The sequence below is a fragment of the Stegodyphus dumicola genome, chromosome X1 (genome assembly GCF_044657685.1).
Source record: "Stegodyphus dumicola isolate Sdum_Otavi_A_Nest chromosome X1, ASM4465768v1".
NCBI lineage: Eukaryota > Metazoa > Arthropoda > Arachnida > Araneae > Eresidae > Stegodyphus > Stegodyphus dumicola.
Window position 1 is genome coordinate 52342915 of NC_140780.1, and position 17997 is coordinate 52360911.

Here is a 17997-nt window from a genome sequence, read left to right on the forward strand (position 1 = left end):
GGCCCACCAGCGGCCGAGCGGTAACGTCGCTGAACACTGGTAGTTCGGTCCGAGGTTCGAATCCCGCGAACGGGCTGGCTGCATGGGCGCTTTCGTGGTTTTCCCCATGTGTAACGTGTATACGAGCCAGTTTCCTTTAGAAAGTACTCCACAAAGGCTATCCCTTCCTTAAGGCAAATAGCCCTCGAGTGCTTTGCCGTAATCTAATAAAACCGTTAACAAAAGAGAAATCTTCTTGGGGACTCGGCTACAGAAAAAGTGCTTAGAGGTGTTACATTCTGAGCAAAGCTCGGTTTCTCAAAAGCAAAGAAAAGTTGTGTCGCAGTTTTAAGAAAATTGATAGTAATTTGGAAACAAAGATTTAAGATTTTCAACTTCAATTGTTATTTATAGTACAAAATAAAGTAATAAAATTGCTGAGTTTAAAGAATGCGTTTAATTTAAAAATTAAATCTTTTTAATTTAAAGTTTGAACACCTATTTAATCCGTTATCTAATTTTGAGTTTTCATAACAACATTTTACTTTGTGTTATTTCCCTTGAAGAAATGTGTTTACTGCTTCTTCTGGATGTCACAAATAAATTAATAAAGTAGTAATTATTGTTAAATTATGAGGAGTCATGTGCGTAACGTATAAGATTGAAGAGTACTGGATATATTTTTTCGCGCTTTGTTTAGCAAAGACCGGATATTTGTATGGTTAAAGAGCTCTCTGAGTTTTGTGAGGTTTGCAGGGGCGTAACTAGAGGGGGGCAAGGGGGGCACCTGTCCCCGGGCGCAGAATCCAAGGGGCGCCAAACTGATATTACGACATTTTAGAATTAAATATTTTCCATCCTTGGCAAGCAGTAGGGGGCGCGAAATCTTCAGTTGTCCCTGGTCGCTGAAAAGCCTAGCTACGACTCTGGAGGTTTGAGAAGGGTAAGAACTTATTTATATTATATATAGGGTTATTTCTTCCCATTCTTAACCCTCATTCTATTACCTAGAGGTAAAAAATAAGTTACTTCTTACCTCAGTCGCTTTGAAAGACTAATTCTCATTAGAACTTACCAGAAAATGAACGAAGAAACTGCAATGAATTTTTTTGTCCAATAAAATTATTCTTCTATTTATAAATTCAAATTAAAGCAAGTTAAACCTCGTACGGATTAGTTTTTAACTGCGTCTGTAAACAAAAATTTCGTGGATTAAATAAAATTCTTGTTACTATTACTGCACAGAAATAAACATCATTCATTACTAATATAATAGTGTAAGCGATCAAAAAGTATTTTTTTATTTTGCAGTTTCAAACTATAGTTATTTCTATGTCAAGAACTAGCTAATGGGATTATTTTTGGATCTAAACCCTTTCAGTAATAAGTTTTGCTCTAAAATCTTCGATGAATTTAATAGAATACTTTTATAACTTGATTAAATAAGTGCATGGTTCAGCCATGCCTTAATACCCCACATTGCGCCATATTTCCAAGCAACTTAATGCGGCATTATTTCTAATTAGTGCCGCAGAGACGGGAAAGTGGTTAGTGACTGATTGCCGTACCGAAGGGCCCAAGTTCGAATGCCGGAGAAGGCATGGATGTAAATTGTCGATACCCTCATAGGAGACAACGATGGCCCATCTATTACTCTCATAATAAAGTGATCACCGCTTCCGGCCTAAGTGGCCTTTGCCTCTAACGGCTAGTACCGGTCATCGGAATTTTTTTTTTTTTAAATTGATTATCCTGATTTAAGGATCTGTGGCAAAACACTAGAGGGCAGTCTAACAAAGGAAATGAATGTCTTTACTAACGACTTTACTTATCTTTAGTAACTACTTTAAGAGAGATTGGCTCGTTTATACGCTATACATGAAAACTCTCATGCAGCCTGTTCATTTCCCAGGATCTGAATCCTGTCGAACTACCAGAGTTTAGCGGTTTAATTCTCTGCAGCCTAAAGAATTATTTACTTAAAGCATAGTACATCATGCCCCTCTGTTCATAGGATAAATGTCTTCGTGAAAGATTTTCTGAGCGAACCTGTAACGTAAATAATATTTGGATTCAAAGATATTAGCAAAATATCTAAAATAATGTTTGCAAAATATATTATGTAGCAATTAGAATTTAATCTTAAACACACTTTGAATATGAAACTCAAAGCGATTGAAAACGCGTCCCTATTATTTGTAAGAAAGTGCTCTGATCACTAGGCATTGTGAAAGAACAACAAAAATTTGAAAATATTTTGAGTTTTACTTACAGCCAACATATACAAGACAAAAATAAGTGTAAGCATAACAATTAAATTCTTATATGCAGAATATCCATAGCGTAAGATTTCGATTCTTATAATTTGACTTGCGTGTGGTACAAGGTTACTTCACTATAATATTTTCAGATATCACCTTCCATAAGAAGTAAGTGCTGAAGACATCTGAGAAACAACATCCTCAGGAGATCTTATATCCCGGGACATTACAACTTGAACAGGACAATCTTAAGATGTTGATTTACGAAGTCCTCAGGATATCTGAAAATCAACATCCTCAGGAAATCTTCGTATATCCCGGGACACTGAGACTTGAACAAGATATCCTCAGGATGTTGACTTAAGAAGTCCTCAGGATATCTGAGAATCAATATCCTTGGGATATCCTAAGTGTTTCCCGAGACATTGGGACTTAAATAGGATATCCTGAGGATGTCTTGTGTTATGGGGGGCTTGCTGAGTTAGGGTTAACAACCTTCGCTCTCGCTATACTGCCTGCCTTACGGAAATCGGAGTAAAATGCTAATACCTGGGCTGATTGTGCGCATGCGCGAACGTAGGTGGTGTGTCAAGGAGTGAATCAAAGTGGTGTGAATCAAGAACCTCCTTGGTGTGAATAGCCTTTTATCTATTCGCACCTTCGGTGCGATTAGCCACTTCGCGTAGCGTATTTTGTTTTGTTGCTTAGTCGGGGTTTCGACTCAGACAACTACTCGTGACGTCACAAACCAGTGCCCTGGTTCGTTTTCTTCTGTTAAGAGATATTTTCTGGTTGCTCTTTTTCCTAGCGCACTGTCTCTACCTACTAGTAAGGCTCCCGTTGTTGTAAAGGTTACAAATATTAAATATTTTGATGTCGTAAAAAGACACTTACTCTCTTGCAAATGATAACCACAGTTTTCAAGCTATAGTCTCCGTACTTTTCTAGAGACATAACAAGGCATTTTTAATCAGAAGGATAATAAGAACGAAGACAAGCAAATGTGCTCATATTTCTGATTTAGGGTTACAGGTTATGAAGAATAATTTACAGCTGATTAGTAAACAAGCATATTTAAGCATTTATTACGAACAGAACAAAAATTATATGTTTGTGAAAACAACAAGGATGTCAGAAAGACTGAGCTCCTAAAAAAACAGTTCTATTTATTGTTCACCTCAAGAAGGAATGTGTAAATCAGTTTATTTATTAATGCACGATTCTCCTCTTCACATTCTTCGTGAAAAGGTTGACGGATAAATTCTTAGAGTAATTTGGCAACAGTTTACCGCTAATGAAATCAATTTTTTGAGCGCGCAACTGTTATGAGTTATATATTCGGTTTAATAATAATAATGAATTTTAAAGTCCGAAAAGGAACTTCTATGGAGTCTGTAATATCAGTAAATTACTAACTATTCCTGAATATTTCATTTTCCCTTAAATGTAACAATTTTATCATGCACAAATTTTTCGTTGCTATGGTAACGATGCTTGTAACCGATCGAGGACTGAATAATCAGTGAAGGGGAAACGATGTCAAAATTTTGCCCAAACCGGCTTAGAGATAGTTATGGTTATTCTAAATTTCGTAGACGATTGTATGATGTATCATAGAAAATCATCATGTCTAGTCAAAATTTAAAAGTGAAAGGCAAACTTGTAACTCGGTCGTCAAAAAGTCGCATTAGTCATCTGAAAAACAATGATTATGTGCATCAGAATGGAAATATGATGAATTTTCCTGAAGCTAAATGGATTCAGATTTTTGTCAACGGAGACGAACATTTTTCTGGTTATAGATGCCTTGTAAATACTAAGTACTATCGTAATTTTGAAATGTTCTTGAACTATCTAACAGAACGTCTCCAACCTAGTTTTGGTGCTGTTCGAAATATTTACACGCCTGTGAATGGACATTCAATTCTCAGCTTAGATGATCTGGTTCCTAAACAAAAGTATGTTGTTGCTGGTAATGAACGATTCAAAAAATTAGAATCCGGGTAAGATAATGTTTTCAGAGATTATAATAAAAATTTAAATTAAGTTATTTTATTTCAGCTTGCTATTTAGATCAGTTTTTATTTAAAGTCTTTATATTTACTGGAATCCAAGCTGATCATCTTACATAGTAGTATAGTATCATGATACTACTATGTAACATTACGGATACTACATTACGGATAACAGTGCTATGATCTATAGTCAGATCATAGCACTGTTATCCGTAATGTAGTTAGTAATACTGGGTACAGATCATAGTAATATTTCCGTAGTATCTATTTATTTTTATATAAATTCAATTTACATATATGGAGTTGTGTTAATGCTGCTACTTACAGGAGTGCAGATTTGCCACTAGAATATTCTAAGTTTCGTATATTAGCATTAAAAAACTATATTTTCTCGTAGTCTTATACATATATTTATGAATTATTAAATCATCACTTCAGAAGAGGCTATATTGTGTATAAATGTTTCATAGTATATGTAGTTGACTGCCGTAGTCGTGCTGATGGAAATAAGAATTTTTGTATTATCCGTAGCGTGGGGGTTCAGTTCCTTCACACATGTTACTGTCGATCGATGCATAGATGACACCTTTTTATTGTTTGGTTTAACAATAAACTTTAATAAGTAAATTCTTGATTATTATACATTATAGGTACAAGCATGAATAGATAAGTCTCCGCCAGATGAAAAAATAATCTGTGCATAACAAAAAAAAATGGCGATGGCCCTTCAGCCACAAAAAAAAAAAAAAAAAATCGGACCGTCCAGTCCGACATCCAGGGTCAAGAGTTCCCTTTGCCCCACTGGTCTTCTCGTTCCTCCTCTCTACTTTTTTCTTTTTTTTTTTTTTTTTTAATTACTTCTGTCCAGCAAACCACCTGGCATTTTCCTTCTCCTTCTTGGGCTATGTGCATTACAGAAATCATACCCCTTATTGAGACTCATTTGTATCTGAGAAAACACATTTTTTGTTTATTTGTATAATATGCATAAATTATACATTTTTTGTTTACCAACACATTTCGACCAAAAAAAAAAATAATTATTCCTTGTTCATTGCTCCTTTTTCTTTTCTTATATCTTACAACACCTATACATAATATATTGATCACCAAAACATTTCCTCATCCACAGTTATATCCAAAAATATAATATCCTCTAACTGTTTTGAGCAAAATATTTCAACCTATAGTTCGGTTCCATTAAAGACTGTATAATAAAATTCACTTAAGTTTTTACAATTCTTTTCAAGATCATTATCAACATTATTCTTGTTTAATAAATTTTCAGTGTTCAATAAATATCCAAATTTGGAATTAAGATCACTTAGTTGTCTAAATCTTATACTTATTTCCTGCTGCAGATGATCAAGAATGCTTTTCATAACGCAAGAAATTTCACTTTCTGTGGAAAGGCCAATAACTCTAGCCTATTCTCTGAGCATATTTTGTTGTCTTCTAACACAGATTGTTTCATCAATACCCAATTTTTTGCAAAGAGATATTATCTTTTCAAAGATCTTGTCTCGAATTTCTGCAAGTTCAGTTGTTAATAATTCATGGTCATGCAGTGCTTCTCTAAAACTCATTTTAGGATCTTTTAATCTGAGCTGCGTAGGATTAGTTCTCCTCAAGATTTCATGCCAGAAATGGACTTAAATTATGAAATTTAATTTCAGTGTATTTTGCAATAAAATTGTAGCTTCACTTCTGGTATCACTTGGGCAGAACTGGCCTCTGCTAATTTTTTTAGTAGTTTTACTAGTTCTTCTGGTCCATTGAGAGTAACACTAACCGCTTGTGCTCTGGCACTCTGTTTTGTTTCAGATTCATGTTTAACAGTTTTCTTTAAAGCATTTTTTAATTCCCATTGTAATGTCTGTTAATGAAATCTGATCAGAATTTAATTTTTCTAAATTATATTTTCAATTGAGGCTGCATCTGTAGCATGTACCTCAATAAATCCCCCAAAAGATCCTTTGATAGAAACTATTTTAGTACTTTTCCGTTTCGCCAGCACAAATCTTGCAAAGCACACTTTGTTGGCGACAGCATACAGTATAAACATAGAAAAATTTTAGCTCTAAGAATTTTTTATTTTGAAGGCATAAACATATTAATATGATTTAAAATTTTGAAAAAAAAAAAGCCAATAAATTTGTAAAAAGACATTAATTTAAGAATTTACTATGCTTTCATAGTTCAACATCCTGATTCGCCAGTTTGTATCACGTGACCCAAAGAGATCACATCTCACGTAAACTAGGCTACAAAAATATAATTCTCTCAGTAATTATCTACATTAATTTTCAGTTAAATCTTAATTTTGAATACAAGTTTAAATGCAAGAATTATTTCAATTCATACGAATAGCTTACTCAGAAATTATGTAAAACTGCAGTGCTTTACTTCGCTAGTGCATTCTCATTAGAATTGACTAATTTAACCCTTAATTTTGCCTTTCCTATACTTTTGCCTTCGGGTGAGCGGTGTGATTGCATCCTAATTGACTTAATTACCGCAAATGGTCTTAGGTTATAAAATTTAACTATCTTTTGTAAAAATTCTTTGTAATTGTATGCCAGTATTGAAAGAAACACTCAATCTGATAAGAAATGGCTGCGACTTCTTTCGAAAATGAAGCGTAAAAGGTTACCAGTGAAGATATTTCGTTTGGCGTCAGTTGTACCATTATTGCCGACTTTATCGTTTGCGCCGGCAAAACGGAAAAGTATCACTTTTTTGCTTGTAAATTCAATATTTACATACCTAAAGACTTGCAACATTTGTTCTTGATGATTGATATCAGGAGTCAAGCCAAATAAAAGTCCATAATATTAATTTCTTTTGATGTGACTTACTACAGTCAAAAGTCGTTAATTCGGACACCCATAATCCGGACCTCAAAGCTACAAACTTTCTGTGCATGCGTCGTGTTGACGCATGCGCGTAAGACCTTTACGGCTGCAAATATGCTTGGGCACATGCACAAAATATGTTTACGAATGCGCTTTTAATGTATAATGGATGGTATAAGCTAAGCTAAAATTATCTAATTCAGTTAATGTTGCAGATTGCGTTGTTCCTTAATCTTCGAATTGGATCCGGCTTATTATTTTTTGCAGACTGTTAGAGCAATTTTATGAAAGTAAGCTTGAACTTTCGATTATGTCAAATAGAATTTCTGATATATATTTACTAATATGTAAAGGATCTACAAAGCGAAAGTATGTTTCGAAGTTCATTAAACAAAAAGTGGAATTGCTGCAAAAAATGGATAAAGGATAATGGGTTTGTTTATCTAACCATTCCGAAATCTGTTTATCAATTCTGTGGGGGGGGGGGAATGTCGCGGCGCACAATGAACTGGAAGTTGATCTGTCAGCACTATCCTTATCTTCAGGGCAGATGTTTTATTTTATTTGGCATATAATTCCTTACTAAATGTAGTATTTCATCTCAATGTACTCCGTCTTTGATATGATTTAAATCAAATTCCTCGTCATTATAATTCGCTTCCCATAGCGAAGAAAGTGACATAACGAAAGAATTTCAATTGACAAATTAGTCGGTATTTTCGACACAGCAATTATAGGACTTGAACAGCGGAACTTTGTAACTGAACAAGAAATTATGTCTTTTTATAGAATTAAAGAGAAAGTATTATCACATAAAAAACGAAGCAACTTAAACAACTTACATTGAAAGAAATTTTAATAAAGTAAACAAATAAATATTAAGCTTTTTTTTTTTTTTGTAAATTTTGATACCCTTTAGATCATAATTGTTCTTTATTTCATAAATTACGGTTTCATATTTTTAATTTTATAATTTCTGTATGCCATCTTACCAGATTTAAACTGATGATCTATAATCCGGAATCGCTAAAGTCCCGACGAGTCTGGATTAACGACTTTTGACTGTATTTGATTAATATAGTTTAGTGGCCAAATAAATAATATTTCAAGATCGAAGGGCATATAATGTAATAAAAGACTGCAGTGCATTATTTGTCATCATTTTGAAATAAAAAGTTTGAGCTGTGCTTGCATTTCATTTAAAAAAATAAAAATATTTCACTATTTTAGAAAAATAAAGTATTCAGAAAGAAAGAACGTTTTACATAGGGAAATATTTGATATATAAATGTAAACATATATCATAATACTGTAAACATATATCATATAAACATACATTCTTTTGCAAAAAATTAGAAGCACCAAGAAGGACTTTTGAAATCGTGACAAAATTTGGTATGCAAAAACATCTTGATCGAACATGCAAATGATCAAAAGTTTCAAGGTAAATGAACAGGAATTGTGATCATAGTGCACATTTCTAGTGCACAATTTGCAAAGTATAAAACCAGTAACAAAGGCGTAAAATTTATCTTTTTTTGTTGCTGCCATTGTAATTCCGTAAAGAAGCAACTAAAGATGCCATTACAACAATATCAAAAACCTTACAAACAACTAAATGACTTCGAACGTGGTCACATTGTAGGGTTGCGTGAAGCTGGGTGGTCATATCGAGCAATAGGCCGCCACCTGCAGCGTACAGACATTGCTGTGCAAAGATGTTGGCAATAATGGATGCAACAAGGAAATTGCCAATGAAATAAAGTCTCTGGAAGTCCAAGGAGTACAAATGGGAAGCAAGATAGGATGATTGTTCAAAGATGTTGGCAATAGTGGTTGCAACAAGGAAATTGCCAATGAAATAAAGGCTCTGGAAGGCCAAGGAGTACAAATGGGAAGCAAGATAGGATGATTGTTCACCAGGCCCAAACCGCCCCAACGGTATCATTGTTGACTATTCAACGCACTACAGCCACGTCTATATCTCCCATGGTACCGTCCACCATCTCATGACGCTTGTCTGAGGCAATGTTATGCTCACAGAGGCCTTTAAGATGTTTGCCTTTGACCCCACAACATCAGCGGAGTCGTCTGGAGTGGTGTCGCAGCCGATCATCATGGCTGCCATCAGACTGGCTTCGTATAGTGTTCAGCGATGAATCCTGCTTCACTCTTGAAGCAGATGACCACTGTGTTCGTGTCTGGAGAGGATAGAGCCAGCAATCCCATTCAGGCTTTGTATAGGCATACAGGCAATAAACTTCGGTGTGATGGTGTGGGGTGCTATTTCTTATGAGAGCAGGTCATCTTTAGTTGTCCTCCGTACAATTTTAACAGCTCAACAATATGTCGATACCATCCTGCGGCCAGTTGCGTTACGCTTCATGGCACGTCATCCTGGGGCCATTTTCCTACAAGATAATGCCAGGTCAAATACCACCCACATATCTCTGGACTATCTCCATGTGGTTGATACGCTTCTTTGGCCAGCAAGGTCACCAAACCTTTCACCACTCGAGCATGTCTGGGACATGGTGGGCACCACAAAATATCGCAGATCTGGAGCGACAACTGATGAATGCCTGGCAGAATGTGTCACAGGATGACATTAGGAACCTCTACCACTCCTTGGCTGGACGAATTCGAGCATATATTGCTGCCAGGGGCGGTTAGACCAACTATTAATTTGAACACTCATGGGTGATTGTGAGCCGTGAACAGGTACTATGACCTTGATTTTTTTATTTTATTATCTGTATATGAGCTATACACATGTTCAATTTCATCAAAAACAACCACTTCCTTCATGGTGCTTCAATTTTTTTGCAAAAGAGTGTATATAAAATATTTCATCAGACAAACCAAGAAAGGAAATAATTAGTTATATTACAATAATCATTGATTTAAAACATATTTCCCAGAAAGCAATCAAAATAAAAATTGAAATTTTCTGGAAAATTTTGTTAGTCTTGAGGACCATTTGGCATTTGGACTCTGCAATTGGCGCAGGGGCATGACAGATCCCTTGTCCCCCTCTCGCTATGCCACTGACCTGTTTTTCATGTTATTTTTTCAAATCATTATTCATGCATCTATTTAATACTTATTCCAATTTATATTGCATTTTTTAAGGTATATTGATTTTGGAGGGAAAAAAACTAAAAGAACTGGAGTAAAACCCAAAGTAAGTTGTTTTTAAATGCTAATGTAATGCTTATTTCAGGTATAAATTAATTCAAAAATCTTATAGTTATATAAAAGTTGATTTTTAAACTACCTGTTATTTTCTAGTTGCTGCATCAACCAATGATTAAAAAATACATTTTATTTTAACAGAACAAATCCAAGGTATCAAAAGCCAAATCATTGTGCCATACCACTTTATCCATCAAGTAAATAGTTTATATTTTATTATCAATATATCAGTTATTAATGTTTATGAACTGGTAATATTAGATGCTCTGTTTATGATAAGACATTTATTACCTTTCTTGCACATCTATGTAAAAGCAAAGTAATTTTTTATTACTTTTTGGGGGAAGAGTTATTTTTTATTATTATTTATTTAAAGTATTTTTCCATGTTTCTTCAGTAATGATTATGGTATTAAGTTTTCTGCTGCTGATTTCTTTCTTTTCAATTAATTCATATTCAGATTAGCATAGTTATACTTATTTCTGTTTTATAATTAACTTCTTTTATATCATTATATTCTTTCTATATTTTTAATGTAAAAGGAATAAATTTTTTTGTAAAACTGATGTATATCTTTAATTTGAATGAAATGGATATTTATAACGTGCATAAGGTAAAGGACTGTGTTTAATCAAAATTAAAATAACCGAAGCAGAAAATGCTTGCAGTATCAGTGAAACATCTAGTGTATTTTATAACAAAAAGGCATTTTTGCACCAACAGAATTGTTGTGCATTTGGAGAGAATTAAGAAAAAATGAATTTCTTGTAGAAAGTTATGTGAAAGAAAAAGAACACAATATTAACATCTTTATACTTAGGTCAACAAAAGTTATGTGATGAAGATGCAGTGGCATATGCTTTTCTGCAGTTCAAACTGGATCATAAGGAAGCATCCACATAATAGTCATCATTATTGTCATAGATCTAAGGCATAAAAATCATTAACACTGTTCATACCTGTGGAACAGGGTTTAAAGCATAGCCAGTCAGGGATATTTAATTTCATGTGTGAATGTGCATGTAACTCATCAACTGAATGCCAATTGTATTTCCTTCACTGTTATTGGTTGTTTCTTATACCAGGTTGACATAAAGTTAGTTGAACAGTTAAAACATTTGGATAAAATCCTTATACCAGTTTCTGTGATGTAGCAAATGTTTGATTGCTTAGCAACAAAGCTTGACTTATGCCATTTGTGGCTCACAAAGTGCTTGTCCTGACACTGCTTTATAGCTCATTTACTTATTGCTATTATTTCCACTGATATGGTCATGATATTCTTTGCATTTAGGAAGAGAAACTAAAATGCTGTGGGCTTGAAGTAAATTTTGATGCCTTGTTCCAAATATTTTTCTTGCAGAATCCAGCCATTACTGAAAGTATATGTGCAGAAATTTAGCAATCTTTGTATTCTGAGTTGAACAGATTAACAAAAGTAAATTTTAATTATTCCTTTCTTCTGTTAAAATTTCGTTAAATTATTTCTAATAAGTAAAGTTTTTTCTGCTAAAATATTTTTATGGCATATATTACTTGGTGAATGAACATTGCTTGTTAATTCCTTCCATATTTACTTTAATTTTGGACATAATGATGTGAATTTTTGAGTAAAGACTACTATATAGCTTGATAGCTGGAAAATATTCTTTCGACTCACAAAATGATTAGATCGTTCAAAGTATTTAGATACTTGATATATCAGCTTGATATTTGGTAGTGTTGACGGTAATAAATGAAGGCAAATTTAACTACCTTTTTATGTTAAAGTATATACCATAATGTAATACATCATTACAAATTTAGCAGCTCTGTATTGCTTGAAAAATATTTGTTATTGAAATGTGTAGTAAGTGGACTGATTTTGCTTTAACTGAATATGAAATTAAGGAAATGCTTCTTTCTTGCATTGGAAAAATATTGTGAATAAGGAGTTTAATTATCTCTTTTTGTACTAACTGATGCTTTTGTAACCTATCAAAAATTTTTAAGTAAAATGTTCTGTTTATTGTTAGCTTGAGATGTTAATATGTGTCATCATTTAATAGCAATGAAGATTATTCTAAATTATTGTGTAAAGTTGTAAAATAGTCAAATTAAATTTTAAAAAATTAGTGATAATCTGGCTGTGCCTATATTTTACTATTTCTTTGTGTTATATATACACAATTATATTCTGCATATGTCATTTTAGATTTGATGAAGGGTAATAGCTTGCATGCAAAGACTATTTCCTGATGCTGAACAAATTTTATTTTGTATGTCCGTAGCTCACCGGCTTGTTAAATTAAGTGTGCAGTATACATGCAGAAGTTTTAAGTTGCTAGAGGGCAGTTGAACGTATGTTATCAAATAACCCAGGAAAATGTATTAGTGCATCTTAACTGTTCTTTGTAGGTGTATTAAACTAATTTCTTCTTACATTTTTCAGTTATCTCTTGTGGGATACCTTTCCAAAGGTCACCATGTATCCCTTTAAATAATTTTTCATTATATAAATGCAAGCCCTTTCCTTATTAACACCAGAAAAATAGAAATAAAAAATTCTGCTGTTAGAAACGTGTGTTCCAAGTTTTCTGTATAAAGTGAACAGTTTGTGAAACATGAAATGAAGTTAATAATTTCTGTTTGGCCTTTGCTAAATAGCATACTCAGATAATTTACTCTGAAACATTTTTATATTTTTAGAATTCATCTGTCAACAATTACATTGTAATAATGGATAATTTCATTTGTGTTTTTAATGCATTGTAAAATTTGATGCCCATAATTTGTAAGTTTTTCTCATTGTTTTCTACTTTTGCTCTCCTATATGCTCTAATTACTTAATAATTATTGTTTGCTATGACTTAATATGAACAAATACTGATGTTGTTAAGACAGTGAGTTATAGATTATTTTTAAAGTAATTTTATGATCACGGAAATATTAATAAAAGCCTGTATAATCTCTTTTTAAAAAATTTGAAATAATTTTCAGATTTAAAGGCTATGGAAAACTAATTTTTTTTCTCTTTATCCTTCAAGTTTATACCTGAATGGTAATTTCAAAATGCAGGCGAATAAAGTGAGTTTTTCTGTGCAAGACCTTGAAACCTGGGATTCTGTATATAAGAAAATTAGCAATGATATGAACTGTAATTCTGTGAAGAGGTATGGTGCATTCTTTTAAAAGTTAAGTAATAATGTTTCTTGCAAATAGAAAGTCTGTTGAAAATGTTTCTGAATATGTTTTTAGAACTTGTTACTTTCAAAATTCAGTAGAACTTTAGTTATTCAGGATAACTGTGACCTAAGCTGAATACTACTGTAATGCAAGTGATAATTATTTAATGCAAATCATAATTCAAAATATTATACTTTATACTGAGGGGGGGGGAATAACAGTTGATCCTGAAAAATAAAAATTTGTACATGCAAGAGAAAACAGAAAACATGACGCCAGGGAAATATGTTTGTTTCCATTTTAGTGGAAACTTTTCAATGAAAAACAAAGTATCTGGGAGTAGTATTATCATGTTTGGAGGAAGAAGGATTTACATCTACACTGTTGTGACTTTTTTCTCTGGACTATTTCTGACAGACATCGCAGCACTTCCAAGATGTATGACCTATTCATTGTCCATACATATGATAAAAATTTCCAATGAAATTCCTCTTGATGCTTAAAAAGATTTATTAATATGAAAATTTTAACCTAAGTTGTTGCATCTTTTACGATCTTAGAAAATTATTTAGTTCATTGTGAAGACTGCACATGCAGCTACTCTTGTTTTGCAGTCTAAAAGTTTTTACAGACAGCAATACAGTAGTCTTTTTTATCTTGAATCCACAAACATAGGATAATCTGCAGTGCAGTTTTATGCATTTTAACTTTACGATTAAAATTATGATTACAGTGTCCAACTGAAATGTCACAATGGTTAATAAAATCTTGATCAATTTTTAGTAAACATTTTGAACGTACTGTTTTGCAGACATAGGCTATATAAGTGTGTGTAGCTTCCATTGAATTTCATCCTGAACTAGCTTCATCAGTCATCTTTAAATTACTTAAATCATTCATTATGCTGCATACTTCCTTAGCAATGCTTTCTGCAAACGTGTTTCATCATTTCGCAAGTGTCATGAAGATGTTTTGAATTTATTGCAGAATTTGATGTTAACTTAGTGTTCATTAAACTCTATGTGAAAATCACAAACTCACGCAATAAGCTTTCAAATAAAAAAATACAATGCAAGACTAATTATAGTAAGAATAAAATCGTAAATGAGAAGTTTCTTACTAAATTCACTCACATCCATGTGTATTAATGTTCATGCTTCGGTAAAATTTGGAAATAATTTTAACGAGCTTTGTACTATTGTCAATCCTCACTTCACTTCTAATAAACGATATTTAATATCATTTTTCATTAGTCTAATCACAAACTTTGTTTATTATGATCTTTAGTGTTTATCCTCATATAATATTTACCAGTAATTAATTTAATCATCTGAGTTCAAGTGTTATTCAATGGTGTGAAGACTTCTGAAGAGCTTGTATTCTATTTTAGTTTTGGTAAATTCCATTGCAGCAGCATAGCAAGCACATAATCCATGGCCAGTACTTACACACTGTTGGCAACGAAGTATAGCTAATAGTAAAACTGATCATTTTCCACTCTTGCTTATTCTGTGATCAAATTTTATCTGGTAGCAAAATATGTGCATGGCCTGTCACATTTTCTTATTTGTTAATTTTATTTTTTCATTTACATCTGTTTATTTTATTTCTGCGTTTGTTACTGCTATTTTGATTATACAATTGCTGTATCCAGTCATGTACTGCTGTTTTGATAAAAGTATACGATTGAAGATTTTTATTGCTTTCTAAGATTGATATGTTTAAGCATTTATTTCTGATATATTGTGTGATGTATGTGCATACTACCAACATATGTTCTATAAAGGAAAATAATTTTAAGTGCAATTAGTTATTGCATTTTTCATACCTGCCACTTCTACAGTTCAAATAATTATTGCACTTACCTGATTGTGATTTTTGTTCTGTAATTATATAGGCATTCGCAGTGTAAACAAACTTTACAAGTTACTGAATTATAATTTTTCAATATGTAAATTAAAAATATTTTGGTCTCAAAAGTTAAGTATTTGAAAATCATTATAACTATTTTTTAATACTATTGGCAAGCACTGTATGTCAAAAATGAATTCTAAGAATTCAAACACAAGATGAAATTTCCTTCACTTAGGAAATGCATAGCAGAGAATAACTAAATAAAACATAGCATAATTTATCTGTCTACTGTTAATATATTAGTTATAATTTTCTGTAATTCTTTAAACTGTTACTTCTAATGTAATACCTCCAAAGTTATGTCAGGTATTTATTTTCCCAAAAACTGAATGAAAATATTAAAAATATATATTATTGCACTTAAACAGATGCATTGTAATTGTCATATTCTAATTGTACTGCAGCATCCCTTTAAGTTGAATCGAACAATAAGCATTTTTGTAAAAATACAACTCATGTTTATTGCTGTGTATAGTATCTGATCCTAATTAAGTGGAAACTGTCTCAATTTTCATAAAGATTGATTCTTAAATAGATGTTTCAACTATTCATATGTTATTGCAGCATTCACTTTGATATCATGTTGGAATTTTTATGTTGCTTATTGGGATCTTTAATAAGCATGAGGTGGGTTTACAGCAAACTAAAATTTTTGGTCACTTTCCTGGATGAAGTAATTTCAAAAGAATAAAATGACTTTATGACAAAGGCCAATAAATTGGTTCCAAATAGTTTCGAGAAAGAAGTTATAGGAAGGGAACATCTTATTTTAATGTACAAAGGAGCAAGCTGCAGTTTCTAAGTATTCTAAAATGGTCATGAATGCTAAAAATGTAACAAACAATCAAAAGAGGCTGATTTAAACATGAAACATTATTTGTACCTAAAATTTTTGCAGACATGGACCAAAATTTAAGCTAGCGAGTGGCTAAAACTATAACTAGACTGTATAATGAAATCATAGTCATATGTATTTTAGAAAACAATATATCAAATTTTATTTTCAGTTCTTCACTGCAATGCAGTGAAATTGCTATACAGTACAAAGTCCAAAATCCGGACGTCCATTATCTGGAATGATCTAAATTCCGGACCTCAAAACCATCAACAACGTTTTTCTGGTAGGCTTTACCCATGCACATTTTATTTTCCCCTCCTCCGCGCATAATAAAACATCTGGAGAGTCCCGATTCTTAATTTCACTTCGACACTAAATATAATAAATATAATAAATAACTAAACTAAAACAATTCAAGCTTAATTGTCTCAATGTGCGATAGAAGCAAGATAAATGTTAACAGAACAACTTGTCGTTAGTCGCCAAGCTCATGATGCATAGCCAAATATGTATAGTGAATAATAGCTAAATTTGATGATGATAGCCGCACATTTTAAAGAATTTCGGATATATCAAAACAAAGGTGAAATTTTCCAATTAATGGATTTTGTAAAAAAATGTGGAGAAGCAGTAATAGATGAAGATGATATAAAAGAAGTTTTCCGTTGTGATGACAATGCATCTCAATCATCAATCAATTAATGAATGGCAAAATCTGTAGTATGGTTCTAGATCCAGAAAAGACCGATAGTGAAGAAAGTGACAGTGAAGTTACTGAAAACGAAAAAATTTCGGCTGAGAAGTTAGTCAGAGTTCACGATACAGCAGTTGCAGGACTTCAACAATGTAACTGAACAAGAGATTATGTCTGTCTAAATAGTATAGTAGAATTAAAGTATTAGCACCAAAAAACGATGTAACTTTAACAACTTATATTGAAAGAAATGTTTAATAAGGTAAACAAATAATAAATATTAAGCTTTTTTTTGTAAATTTTGATACCCTGTAGATCATAAATACTTCATTATTTCATAAATCACGATTTCATATTTTTAATTTTGTAATTTTTACATGCCATCTTACTAGATTTAAACTGATGATCTAATATCCGGACAAATCCCAAATCCGAAATTGCCGAAGTCCCAACGAGTGCGGATTTTGGACTTTGTACTGTATAACTGGATTATAGTCATTTTTTAGAAGACAATAAATCAAATTTTGGTTTTGTTCATAACCATACCCAGATATCAAACTGGCTTATCAGAAATACATGCCATTTGTTCCATGCCTAAGTGTCTCCAAACTAGCAAACAAATTTTATTAAAGTTATGTTTCATTATGTTATTTTAAGGTTTTAAATCAAATTGAAGTTTCACTTAACATAAAAATAAAAAATGGTGGAATTATTATATTAAAGCTGTGTATTCAGCTTTTCTTGTGGCTGCTGCATTATGATCTTTATGTATCTTCCTTAACCCTTTGACGCACACGATATTATTTTTATAATTTTTTTAACTTAAAAACTCTAGAAATTGAATATTATGATCCTAGAGACAAATAATATATGAATTAAAAAAATCTACTCTTGCTCATTGTTTTGTGGGTGGTGGTCGTACTGTGAAACCACTGCGCGTCTAGAACTTTGAAACTTACCTAGGTAGTAGGGGGAAAAACTTACCTTTTCCCGTGCATGTTTTTAATAAATGACGAAATTTATGAATTTTTTAAAACAAATGCATGTAAGAATTGCATAATATATATATTTTACATTATTT

The 17997-nt window shown here is 32.3% G+C and overlaps 1 protein-coding gene across 1 annotated transcript in view; it reads left to right on the forward strand.

Annotated features, from left to right (window-relative positions):
• Nucleotides 1-3507: 3507 nt before the first annotated feature.
• The window catches only part of LOC118197176 (doublecortin domain-containing protein 2-like), a 34724-nt gene continuing 20234 nt past the window's right edge, over nucleotides 3508-17997 (forward strand). The window contains exons 1-4 of the mRNA XM_085807344.1: nucleotides 3508-4243; nucleotides 10243-10294; nucleotides 10447-10502; nucleotides 13332-13457. Coding sequence (XP_085663470.1) covers nucleotides 3867-4243; nucleotides 10243-10294; nucleotides 10447-10502; nucleotides 13332-13457 — 611 coding nt within the window. The 5' untranslated portion in view covers nucleotides 3508-3866. The remainder of the gene's footprint in view (nucleotides 4244-10242; nucleotides 10295-10446; nucleotides 10503-13331; nucleotides 13458-17997) is intronic.